Here is a 12992-nt window from a genome sequence, read left to right on the forward strand (position 1 = left end):
TCGGTTGAAGCTTGCTCTGGTGGGGACGGCGACGGATCTGGATGTAGGTTTCGATCTTCTTTCAAGTGTGCTGAAAAATTCAAATATGTCAGCTTCTGAGATTGAGATTGTGTGGATTTTAGACCTAAAGTTCCTTCTTTCCTTTAAGACTACGGCGATGTAGGATGCTTTCAGCAAGAACACCGCATTACATTTGGAAATGGGACTGCAATTAGTGGTTAAGTGGACACCAGAAGAGGTTGTTGGAGGCGATGGGGTATGGATTCGGCTTTTTGGCATTCCGGCCTACACCTGGATTGAATCGGCCATCCTCGATCTAGCGAGCTACTTTGGAAAGATCGTTCAGATAGACTCTAAATCCCGTTTTGGCTATTTCCAGACTTTTGCTCAAATCAAAGTTATCCCCCGATCAGGAGTTAGTTTCAAAGATGTGTTGCGATTGCAGGTGTTGGGGAAGATGTACCCCATCATTTCTGAAGTGGAACCCCTATTCAGGACTGGAAGATCCTCACCTCTCTGCCCTGCTATGAATGAGGGCACTAGAGAGTGGGTCTTGAGAAGATTCCATGGTCAATCAGGACCCCTATTAGATGTTTGTGGAAATGCGGCTACCAGGGGGGAAACTACAGATCAGGACAGAGTGAGCATTCAAACAGCTACACGAGCAAATTGCCATATGTTGGATGCTACTGCAAGTGTCAATGCAAGTGGACCTCTCATCAATGCTACTGATTGTGGACCTATTATCAAGACTAATGCTTGCTGTCCTCTTATCTCTGAGTCCAGGGATCTCACCAAGGCGGGTGCTGAGGCTGGCCTCTGTGACGGGGTTTTGGTCCCAATAAGGGTTTCTCCTAATGATGTTCCCGGAGTGTCGCTTAAGGGGAGTGCTTCAGCTGGTGAAGGGGGATAGGACACCTCTAATCGTCAGCATTTGATTCATAATCCTCTTCTTGGAGACCCTCTTTGCAATGATCGGACAGACGGACTGGGTGCTTTGGAAGACATGGTGTATTGTAGACAGGTAACAGGGGATTTGAGGAGCAACTACGGTCGTCATGAATGGGCTGCCCCTCCAGATTCGGGAGAGACGGGGGAGCCGGGGGGTTGATAAATCAAGCATGCAGGAGTTCGCTGAGATGATTCACAACTCGGGCCTTATTGATGCAGGGTTTGTCGGAAATCGGTTCACTTGGTGCAATTACAAACAAGGAAATGCTCGTGTTTGGGCTAGGTTGGACAAAGTGCTTCTTAACTCCTCTTGGGTGTTCGAGTTCCAGCTGTTTCGTGTCGAACACCTTCCTCGTATTAACTCAAATCATTCTCCGCTGTGTCTCGTCTTCCTTACCAAGGATCCTCCAAAGGTTAGGCCCTTTAAATTTCTTAGAATGTGGTCCATGCATGATTCATTTTTTCAACTTATTAATTCAAAAGGCTTGGAGGGGCGATTGCTCCCCTCAATCGATGATTAATGTCTAGCTCAAACTGAAAAAAACAAAACAACTCTTAAAGATGTGGAACAAGGAAATGTTTGGCAATATCTTCCAACAGATCCAGATAGCTGAAGAAGAGCTGGAAGGAATCGACTCTCGTTTGCAATCTGGCTATTCTGAGGAGCTCTCGCGCCAGTACATTGAAGCCCAAAAAAATCTCCATCATCTGCAGATCATGGAGGAGGCTTTCTGGAAACAAAAATTCAGGAACTCCTGGCTTTTGGAGGGGGACAAAAACACCAAGTATTTTCACTCGGTGGCGAACGAAAGAGCCCGAAGGTCCACCATTTCCTCCATCAGAAACTCGGTTGGTGAAACAGTCTCTTCTATCCAAGAGATTAAAGCTGAAGCGATTACTTTCTTCCAAGATCTTTATCAAGCTGAACCTATTAGCTTCAACGCTGATTTTCTCCAAGCCATCCCCCAGGTTATCACCAGCTAAGATAATGACTCCTTGTTGGCCCCTCCATCCATGGAGGAGGTCAAAGCGGCGACCTTTTCCGTGCCTAGCGACGGGGCCGCTGGTCCCGATGGCTTTTCGGCGGCATTCTATACCTCCTGCTGGGACATCATAGGTGAAGATATTCTAAAAGCGGCAAGAGACCTCATGAACGGGATCACGTTTCCTAGAGCTTTCACTTCTAACCTCATCTGCCTTATCCCAAAGTCCCCGGCAGCTGCATGTTTTGCTGATTTTCGTCCCATAAGCTTGTGCAATGCCATTTACAAAATTTTTACAAAGGTGTTAGCTAACCAATTGAGCTGCTTATTACCTAAGATGATATCGCAAGAATAGGGTGCCTTCGTGCAAGGGAGATCGATCGCGGAGAACATTGTGCTAGCTCAGGAGATGATCCATGATATCAACAGGAAAGTTAGGGGAGGAAACCTCATCCTCAAGCTAGACCTCGAAAAAGCTTATGACAGGGTGAACTGAAATTATTTGAAGCACGTGCTTCTCAAGTTTGGGTTTAGCCAGATATGGATTCAGCTGATGGAGAGTTGCTGGGGGAACAATTGGTTCTTCATCTTTATCAACAGGGAACCCACGGGCTTCTTCAAATCGCATAGGGGATTGCGCCAAGGGGACCCCCTCTCGCCGGCGCTCTTCATCATTGCAATGGAGTCTTTATCCACCAACCTAAACCTCATGGTCACGGTTAGTGGGTGCCAACAGTTTGTCATCCGTCGAGGCTGCCCCAGCCCGTCCCATCTTCTATTTGCTGATGACATTCTCCTCTTCACCAATGGGAAAAGGGTGTCTCTCCTGCAACTTAACCAGTTTTTGGCTTTATTCCAGGCTGTCACAGGTCAAAGAATCAGCTACCAAAAGTGCAGATTTATATGTTCGAAAGCCCTTTCTCCAACAAGGATCAGATCAACCGAGCGTACGCTCGGTTTCCAGCAAGCCAGAGATGATGTTATATATTTGGGCACCCTGCTATGCATTGATAGAGTCAAATCTGCGGCTTTCTGGTTTCTGTTAGATAAGGTGGACAAGAGAATTTTGGGTTGGGCAGGAAGACTGATCTCCCAAGCAGGTAGAGTTATGCTTATTTGTCATGTCCTGAGCAGTCTTCCCATCCACATCATGTCAGCAATGCACATCCCTCGCCAAGTAACCGACAAGATGGAAAGAAGCTTCTCTAATATCTTTTGGGGCTAGTCTCACGGGAACAAGAATCTACATTGGCTAGCTTGGAAGCGGATTACCAGACCCATCGAGGAGGGTGGTCTAGGTATCAGTAGGCTGAAAGAAGTCATGGTTGCTCATTGCCTAAAATTAGCGTGGGGAGTCAAGTATAATGAAGCTCCCAGCCCCAGGGCAAGACTGATGAACAACAAGTATGCCAGGGATCTACACACCAACGTCCACGGGACCTCCGCTCCAAATCCTTCGCCTCTCTGGAAGAAAGTGAGATCCCTTCTTCCATTTCTTTCAGATTCTATTCAATGGTTGGTGGGTAATGGCGAACTCAACTTCTGGGCAGACAACTAGTTGGGTAAAGGGCCCATTCAACATCTCATCAACAACCCTGTCCCTGCGGAACTCATTGAGCTGAAAGCGAGTGAGGTGCTGGGTCACGCCGGCCCCTTCCCTCCTTCGCGGGTTTTCGCTATCCTCCCCCAATACCTTTCAGATATCATAATCAATGGGGGTTTTTCTACTTCCGACGATCCGCCAGAGTGCTTTTAGCCTCCTGAAGCGTCAGGAAGGTTCTCCATTCGATCAGCTTGGAAGTTGCTGCCCACTCCCTCCCCACCCGTCCAGTGGGCTTCGTGGATCTGGTTTTGTATTCTCCCTCCAAAATTTTCCATCTTCATGTGGAGAGCTCTCCACAATGCGGTCCCAGTAGATAATAGAGTTCAACAGAAAGGTATTGCCTTGGCCTCTAGTTGCAGGTGTTGTCCTCAAGGTATGATTGTTTCTCCCCAACAGGAATCTATCTCCCACCTCCTTCTTTTTTGGTCATCACGCACAGGCCCTTTGGTCTTTTTTTTGGCTCCATGAGTGGTGTCCCGCCGCTGGTCCATAGCTCCATTGTAGGCAGGTTGGCCCACTGGAGAAATGCCTCGGCACCTGGTGCTGCTCACAGATCGCTTAGATGCTTGCTACTCATTCTGATTTTATGGGAGATATGGTGCTCCAGAAATGAAGCAGTCTTCGACAGCTCCCCTATGTCCCCTGGAAAATCTGTAAATCGCATCAGATGGTGGACCAATTTGATCCATCGGGCTTATCTCAAGGATGACGCTGGCTGGAATTACGGCTTTCGAGTTGGGAATTCGGTTGCGGGTCACATTCGTACTACTTCTTCTTTGGTGAAGTGGAGACAACCAACCCTGGGTTGGGTAAAATTAAACGTTGATGGGTCGGCGAGGGCTAACCCGGGCCCCTCAGGCGAGGGTGGCATTTGCAGGAACGAAAGCGGTTCTTTTCTGTTCGGCTTCGCGTCTGGCTACGGGGTTGGTTCCAATAATATGGCGGAACTTCGAGCTATTCATGACGGGATGTTGCTCTGTTTGGAAAGGGTTTTGGACGGAGTTATTGTGGAGTCGGATTCCAAATTGCTAATTAACGCCCTCACTAGTCACTCAAAATCCCCATGGAATTGGAATCCCTGGGTAGCCAGGATCAACCGCCTTCGCTGGTTGGGTGATTTTACATTTGTGCACATTCTCAGAGAAGGCAATGGCCCGGCTGATGGTATGGCTCGGGAAGGGAGTCGCCTTCAACAGTCTTTGATTTTTCTCCAAGCCAGGAGCCTACCACAAGATATCCGTGGTATGATCTTGTTGGATAGGGTCGGATTAGGTGCAATCAAAACCCACGCCTAGCTCGGTTGTTTTTTTCTTCTCGTTTCTTCATGTAGATAGCTGGTCGCTTGCGCCCTCTGCTGCTGTCCCCTCTCGTCCTTTTTGTTGTGAGGGGTTTGGCCTCTTTGTGCTTGCAAAGCTTTGTATAGCTTTTTTGATGGAATGGAATTAGTTGCTTTTTTGAGAAAAAAAAAAAAAAGAAAAAGAAATCTAACATTATCTAGAAAAGTCAAAGCCATTGTAGAAAACGTTGTAGAAAATACAAGTCGGTTTGATCGTAATGAGACTCGTCCGACTTACTTCTCATGCATGCATACAAAGCATTTAAGCAGATGTTTGATAGTCGTTCTGAAACAAAGACATGGGTTTCTCTAACCATTTCTTCTTCTTTCTTTGGCTCTTGGTTTTTTACCAAGCTCACATTCCCTCCTCTGTACATGCTCGGCCTCTCTCAGTTCAAGAAAAACACAGTTAGTACTCTCTCTCTCTCTCTCTCTCTCTCTCTCTCTCTCTCTCTCTCTCTCTCAGTCAGCAATGGACGGATCCGATCACCTTACCATATGAACTCTGCGGTGCCGCTCATACACGATGAAGTGTGATGGACACTCTTCTTTTTAATAGGAACCGTACAAAATTGACTCATTTGATTTCTTTTGCTTTCTCATCAGCGTACGTGAAGGTGTTGGGCACGCTTGGAATCATTTGTAGGTGCTGTGATGGCGTTGGAGGTGAATGCAAGAGTACGTGGGACTCCACATGCCTGAATCTCGATTGTAGCCCTTGGAAATTGCATTGACTTTTGTGTGGGCCGTTGGATATTTTATGTTTGGGATGTAGTAATGACTTTTTAAGTATTTGTACGAGGACTCTTTCAAAACACTTTGATACGTTTTATGGGAGATTCAAGCATTGAGGTTTGATAAGCCCACACGTGTAGAACCCACCCAACCATCCACACGAATGCCGCATGTTGGGAAACCACGGAAGCACACAAAGATAAATCAAGTAGAGTATATGCAATCATATAACAAAGTCCAAACATAAACAATCTGAATTTTACTTGGAAAAACTCTTGTGAAAAAAACAATAACACAAAGCGACAAGTATATATGTATTATGAAAGCAAAAATTTCAAGAGAGGGTATTACCGATTCGAACAAGCTTCAAATCCACTTCACAAGCCCTACCTATACCCTTAAAATCCTTAGGAAAGAATTAGAAAGCCTTAGAACTCATCTACTACAAAATCATGATTACACATGATATATAAAGTATCATAATTGAAATAGAAAACAAACCCACACTTATGCAATTCGGTATGCGCGCTCGATGAGACCTTGATGGCATCGACGATGTGTTAACGATATCAAACACCTTCGATGACATCTAGTAGCAACACCAAGATGTTTCAGCAACCAACATGGATTTTTTCGATGGCATCGACCACCTGTCGATGGCATCAACCTCTGCTCGATTCCATGGAGTGGTTTATCGATAACATTGGTAGACCCTATTGCTTACATATTTAAGACATCAACAACAATATGATTAGTTTCATACATCTGAATGAAAATTGGCTATATGAAGGGAAATAGAAGCCGTTTTGAATTAGAAATACAATTGATCATGATTGCACATATATGTCTAACTTTGCAAGGGTTGTGAAACTTGATTCCGAATTAGAATCATATATAGTAGGCCAATGTTACTAGTTGATTGGCAATTAATCCCATATGCTAAGGGAATTATACTCAAAGCCACTGCCTATTCAAATCTATAAAAGCCATATATATATATATATATAGATTGTTCTCATGGACTCTTATCCTAATGTAGCCTCTCCACTTTTGTGCAGCACAATGCTACATTATGTTTGAATGGAGTAGCATAGTTTTAGTCTAGTTTTGTTTCTGATCATTTTTGTGTAGCGCATGATCACTACAGCAAGTTTGTATTAATTTAGCACTTCATCTACGATCTCTTTGTCGGATATCGAATCCCTAAATTCTCACTTAGTAATTTCATTTGGCCACAACATTCTTCTGACCGCCAAAGTCCAATTGACCGTCAATAATCAACAGCTACTTTGTTCACTTGAGCAGTCGTTGGCAATATTTTTTTTCTCCATTTTTTATTTCCTTTCAAATTGTATCACATTTTAGATCAAGAAAATCGACTCTTGATTTTATATCTTACTTTTGAGTATATTATATTGTTGTTAAATAATACAATTTATCACCAACGTAATGGAAAGTTCTTGCTTTCAGGGAAAAAAGATTTCATGTAAAGGACTAATCCTTCCTTTTCCAATTTCTTGATTCCTTGTAATCATTAATTAGGAAAATGGCAGATCTTCTTAGACCCAGTCTTAATATGTCTACTTTGGCACCTCTGGCAGTAAGATGTTGGCTGATTTTCTTAAACCTGGTCTTAATCTATCGACTTTGGCACCTGTGGTAGCAAGATATTCAATTTAATTCAAGTTGTATTTAGCTCTAACACACCTGATACGTACACACACGCAGCACCCACGATCGAATATTCAGTTTAATTCAAGTTGTATTTAGGTCTAGCACATCTGATACGTACATACACGCAGCACTCAAGATTGAATATTGGCCAAACAATACACATGCTGAGGATTAGCTACTGACAGGTTGAGTAGCTAGACTTGCTACTGAAGTGACGTCACCAAGTTCTGTGGGCTCCACCATGATGTATGTTTTGTATTCCCACTGTTCGTCCATCTGGAGAGATCATTTTAGGACAAAAATCAAAGAATGAGTCAAATCCAAAGCTCCAGTGGACCCACCACAGAAAACGATGGGGAGAGTGACGTCCACCATTAAAGACTTCTAAAGGCTACAAAAGCTTTCGATCAGTCTGATATCTATGTTTTCCCTTCCTTCGTGCCTTTGTTAACTTGTGATCAGGTTGGATTTCCAATAAGCATTATGGTGGGCTTTAGAAAGGTTTCAACGGTAGGCATCACTCTCCCCACTGTTTTCTGTCACTACGTGAAAAATGAAAAAAAATGACGGATTTTGAGACGGTTATGGACCGTCTCTAAAATTCTTTGGTTTAAAGACGGTTTAGAGACGGCCGTAAACCGTCTCTAAAATTTTAGACGGCTCTTGACCGTCTCTAATGTTGTCTTAAAATGTTGAACGTCTACAAATCATTTAAGACGGTCGAAGTCCGTCTTATATGCAGTCATCTGAGACGGTCACTGGCCGTCTGCATTAGAGACGGTCATTGGCCGTCTTTTACTTATAATATGAGACGGTCAAAGACCGTCTCTAATAGAGACGGTCCTTAGCCGTCTTATAGCCCTGGTAAAGTCCGTCTCTATTAGAGACTGTCAAGGACCGTCTTTATCAGAGACTGTCAATGACCGTCTTTATTAGGGACTGTCAATGACCGTCTCTATTAGGGACTGTTCAGGACCGTCCCTATTAGAGACGGTCCTTAACCGTCTCTAATGCTCAAAAAAATATAATTGAGAAGCTTAGAAAAAAAAAATAATGAATTTCAAAAAAAAAAGAAGTTGAGAAGGTTAGAAAAAATTATGAATTTCTAAAAAAAAATATTTAAAAAGCTTAGAAAAAATAATTAACAATGTTAAAATAAATAAAAAAACTGATTTTATAAAAATCAGGATTTTGAAAAAAAAATTAAGAACTTTGAATAAGAAGCTTAGAAAAAATAATTAACAATGTTTTAAAAAAAAAAAAATTAAGAACCAAAAAATAATGAATTTTGAAAAAAAATATATGAATTTCGAAAAAAAATAGTTAAGAAACTTAGAAAAAATAATTAAGAACCTAAAAATTAAACAAAATTGTGAAAAAATTAACAAAAAATAGTTAAGAAGCTTAGAAAAAATTAAACAAAAATAGTTAAAAAGCTTAGAAAAAATTAAACAAAAAATAGTTAAGAAGCTTAGAAAATAATTAAGAACCAAAAAATTAAACAAAAAATAGTTAAAAAGCTTAGAAAATAATTAAGAAAAAATTAAACAAAAAATAGTTAAGAAGTTTAGAAAATAATTAAGAAGCTTAGAAAATAATTAAGAACCAAAAATAGTTAAGAAGCTTAGAAAATAATTAAGAACCAAAAATAGTTAAGAAGCACCAAAAATAATTAAGAAGCTTGGAAAATAATTAAGAAGCTTAGAAAAATAGTTAAGAAGCTTAGAAAATAATTAAGAAAAAATTAAACAAAAAATAGTTAAGAAGCTTAGAAAATAATTAAGAACTAAAAATTAAACAAAAAATAGTTAAGCTTAGAAAAAATAATTAAGAACCAAAAAATTATGAATTTCGAAAAAAATAATTAATAATGTTTAAGAAAAATTTAGATTTTGAAAAAAAAAAACTGTGATTTTATAAAAATCTAGATTTTGAAAAAAAAAAATTAAGAACTTTGAATAATATTGATAATTTTGAAAAAAAATTGATAAAAAAATGATATTTTGAAAAAGAAAATATAAAAAATTAAACAAATTTGTGAAAAAATTGACAAATTGTAAAAAAAAAATATTTTAAAAAAGAAAACTAGATTTTGTATTTTGAGAAGAAAATTGAAAAGTTATATAACAAAAGTGAGATTTAAAAAATGATATTTTGAAAAAGAAAATTTAAAAAATTAAACAGAATTGTGAAAAAATTGACAAATTGTAAAAAAAAAATATATTTTTAAAAAGAAAACTAGATTTTGTATTTTAACAAGAAAAATTGAAAAGTTATATAATAAAAGTGAGATTTAAAAATGATATTTTGAAAAAGAAAATTGAAAAAATTAAACAAAATTGTGAAAAAATTGACAAATTGTAAAAAATATATTTTTAAAAATGAAAACTAGATTTTGTATTTTGACAAGAAAAATTGAAAAGTTATGTAACAAAAGTGAGATTTAAAAATGATATTTTGAAAAAGAAAATTTAAAAAATTAAACAGAATTGTGAAAAAATTGACAAATTGTAAAAAAATATATTTTTAAAAAAGAAAACTAGATTTTGTATTTTGACAAGAAAAATTGTAAAGTTAGATAACAAAAGTGAGATTTTGATGATGTGTTGTATATCCTTGCCGCCCTATGTTTCTCCAACCCATTTTTAGGCCGGCTATAAAAAATTATGTAGATTTAAACATTAAGTGGACCACATCACTGGAAAGAATGAGAATATAGTACCTCGCCATTAAAAATTATAAAGAGCCCATCGTAAGGTTTTAGTAATGTTTATTTGCAATCCAACTTGTTAATAATGTAAAGAAGATCTAGATGAAGGTAAATTATAAAGATCAAATTGATCCAAAACTTTTGTGGCCTTCAAAAGGTTTTTAATAGTTATTTATCATTGTTTTGATTGGTATGACCCACTTGAGATTATTGAGTTCTTATGATTTGAAATCACATCCTAAAATATGATGGAAAAAATATAAGGACGGTTCAATTACATAAAACATATCAACGTGGGCCCTACACGGTTAGAGTAACACCCATGAAAGAGTTACCTAAAATAGTAAAATAGTACTATAAGGTCACCTCGGGGGAACTTCCCATGAGTTTAATCTGTGTGTGCCCCACCATGATGTGTGTAGAACATCAACACCATGCATTTGATGTGTCCCCTTTAAGTCCAAAAATCAATCATATATGAAACTCAGGTGGGCCATAGCATCTAAAACTATGTGAAAACATCCTTAAAACATACAAAAGCATTTGGTGGGGCCCACATGAGTTTTGGATGTGTATGAAACTTGGTTTGACTCCTCATCCAAGTGGGACACACATAATGAATAGGCTGGATCTATGAACCACATCCAGGTGGGCCCAATAAATGATTGTTAATGTTTTAATGGGAGGGTAACCCTCTCAACTATAGTATGTAGTGTGGCCCACCTAAGTCATGGATTGACTTTATTTTTAAGCTTGTGGCCTACCATGGAATGGTGCATCTGATTGACGGGGCAGATCCAACGTTCAAGGTTGAAATCATTATTCCACACTGTTTTGTGTGGCATAGTCCACTTGAGTTTTGGATTTACCGAAAATTTGGGATCAACACACACCGTTCATCCATTTTTCGAGATCATTTTACAGAATTATTTAAAAAATGAATCATATTCAAAGATTAAATGGACCACACCACAAATAAGGGGAACAGATTGGCTACTCCCCCTACACCATCCAATGGTTGGTGGTTGGTGCTGTGTGGGCCCCACCATGATGTATGGCCCCATGACCATTTTTTATTTTTATTTTTACTTTTGAACCAGTTGGATTTCAAATAAACATTACGATATGCCTTAGGATAGTTTCAACGGTGGGAATCACCTTCCCGTTGTTTTTTGTGGTGGGGTCCACTACAGATTTTTATCTGTCTCATTCTTTGGCTCGTGACTTAAAATGATATCTCAAAATGGATGGACGGTGTGAATATAACAAATACATCATAAGTTTTTATATATATATGGAAAATGTTCTATTCGTCGAGCTCATGGGAACTCCCATAAGGTTGAGCTATGTGGGCCCCACCATGACGTGTGTCAAAAATCAACACCGTGCATTTGATGGGTCCCCTTTAAATTATAGGATATCCTAAAAATCAGCCATATACAGAACTCTGCTGGGCCATACCATCTAAAATCACATGTAGACATGCCTAAAACATATAAAAGCACTTAGTGGGGCCCCACCTAAAATTTGGATGCGTCTGAAACTTGGTATGACCCCTCATCCAAGTGGCACACATATAATGGATGGGCTAGATTTGTGAACCACATATATGTGTGCCCAAAAAATAATTATGAATGTTTTAATGGAGGGTAACCCCTCTCAACTTTTGTGTTCAGTGGTCTGTGGGCCCTACCATGATGTTTGTGTTTCATCCATGCCGTCCATCTATTTTTATAGATCATTTTATAATATTACAAAAAAATGAGTTATATCCCAATCTCAAGTGGACCACATTACAGGAAAAAGTGTTAAATGAATGTCGACCATTAAAAACTTTTTGGGAGCCGTAAAAGTACTGGATCAAGCTGATGTTTGTTTTCTCCCTTCATCTCGGCCTTTATGACCTAATCAACAGAATGGATGTCAGATAAACAGTACAGTGGGCCATAGGAGGATTTAAATGATGGATATCCAATCATTATTGTTTTCCTATGGTGTGGTCCACCTAAGATTTATATCCCTCTTATTTTTAGAATGAAGGCCTAAAATGATCTTTAAAAATGGATGAACGGTTTGGATGAAACACATACATCATGGTGGGGCCCACAGACCACAGGGGGAGTAGCTAATCCGTTCCACCCCAAAACCCACTCCCGCGCGCGCCCATCTCCAGCAACCCCAAATCCCTCTCGCGCGCCCGCCCCTCCCAAAACCCAAACCCTCTCTCGCGCCCGAAATCTCTCTCTCTCTCTCTCTGAAATCCGGCCATGGCTACTCGTCTCAACCGTCGATCAGCTGTGGGCCATCCTGAAAGATTCCATCACAGCTTACACAGGCCTCTCCCCGACTACCTTCTTCATGGTCCTAGCCCTAGCGATGGCCTTCTACTATGCCATCTCCAACTTCTTCGATTCTCCACCTCCTTCGCAGAGGTCGAGGGATTACGAGGAGAAGATGGAGCCTCTGCCGCCTCCGGTCCAGTTCAGGGAGATCACGGAGGAGGAGCTGAAGGTGTACGACGGATCGAACCCTAAGAAGCCACTGCTGATGGCGATCAAGGGCCTTCCGTTGCTTGTGAATCTTCGATTCTCAGGTATGATGTAAACCTTTTCCCTTCTTGCTGTTGCTTTCTGCAATTTAAAATACCTGATTAGGGATTTGCATTGAAAATGTTATACTGATGCTCAAGCAGAGGATTAAAATGGAATCCCCAATCTGATTCCAGATTGAAATCCCCAATCTGGCAACTGGATTTGGGGTTCGAATTCAAAATCCCTAATTGACTGATTCGAATCCAAAAAAAAAAAATTCCTAATTTCAACTGGATTATGGGGTATATGACTGGAATCCCCAATATGGGACCTGGGATTCGAAATCCCTAATTTCTGATTTGGGGATTCAAATCAGAAAGCCCTAATTACTGGATTTGGGATTTGAAATCCCTAATTTCTGATTTGGGGATTCGAATCAGAAAACCCTAATTGCTGGATTTGGGATTCG

General features: G+C 40.0%; 2 protein-coding genes across 2 annotated transcripts; both read left to right on the plus strand.

Moving 5' to 3' along the window:
• The first annotated feature begins 1058 nt into the window (after nt 1-1058).
• LOC131253807 (uncharacterized) lies at nt 1059-1935 on the plus strand. Its single transcript, XM_058254944.1, has 2 exons — nt 1059-1364; nt 1552-1935. The coding sequence occupies exons 1-2, from the start codon at nt 1059-1061 to the stop codon at nt 1933-1935; spliced, it is 690 nt and encodes a 229-aa protein (XP_058110927.1).
• Nucleotides 1936-5527: 3592 nt separating this feature from the next.
• On the plus strand, nt 5528-12711 carry LOC131253808 (membrane steroid-binding protein 2-like). Its single transcript, XM_058254945.1, has 3 exons — nt 5528-5539; nt 12288-12585; nt 12647-12711. The coding sequence occupies exons 1-3, from the start codon at nt 5528-5530 to the stop codon at nt 12709-12711; spliced, it is 375 nt and encodes a 124-aa protein (XP_058110928.1).
• Nucleotides 12712-12992: the final 281 nt, after the last annotated feature.

This window comes from Magnolia sinica, chromosome 8 (assembly GCF_029962835.1).
Source record: "Magnolia sinica isolate HGM2019 chromosome 8, MsV1, whole genome shotgun sequence".
Lineage (NCBI taxonomy): Eukaryota > Viridiplantae > Streptophyta > Magnoliopsida > Magnoliales > Magnoliaceae > Magnolia > Magnolia sinica.

Coding starts and splice junctions, on each gene's coding strand:
- LOC131253807 (XM_058254944.1), top strand. CDS start 1,059: ATGAATGGGCTGCCCCTCCAGATTCGGGAGAGACGGGGGAGCCGGGGG. Junction 1,365..1,551: donor TTACCAAGGATCCTCCAAAG/GTTAGGCCCTTT, acceptor ATCTTCCAACAG/ATCCAGATAGCTGAAGAAGA.
- LOC131253808 (XM_058254945.1), top strand. Junction 12,586..12,646: donor TGTGAATCTTCGATTCTCAG/GTATGATGTAAA, acceptor ATACCTGATTAG/GGATTTGCATTGAAAATGTT.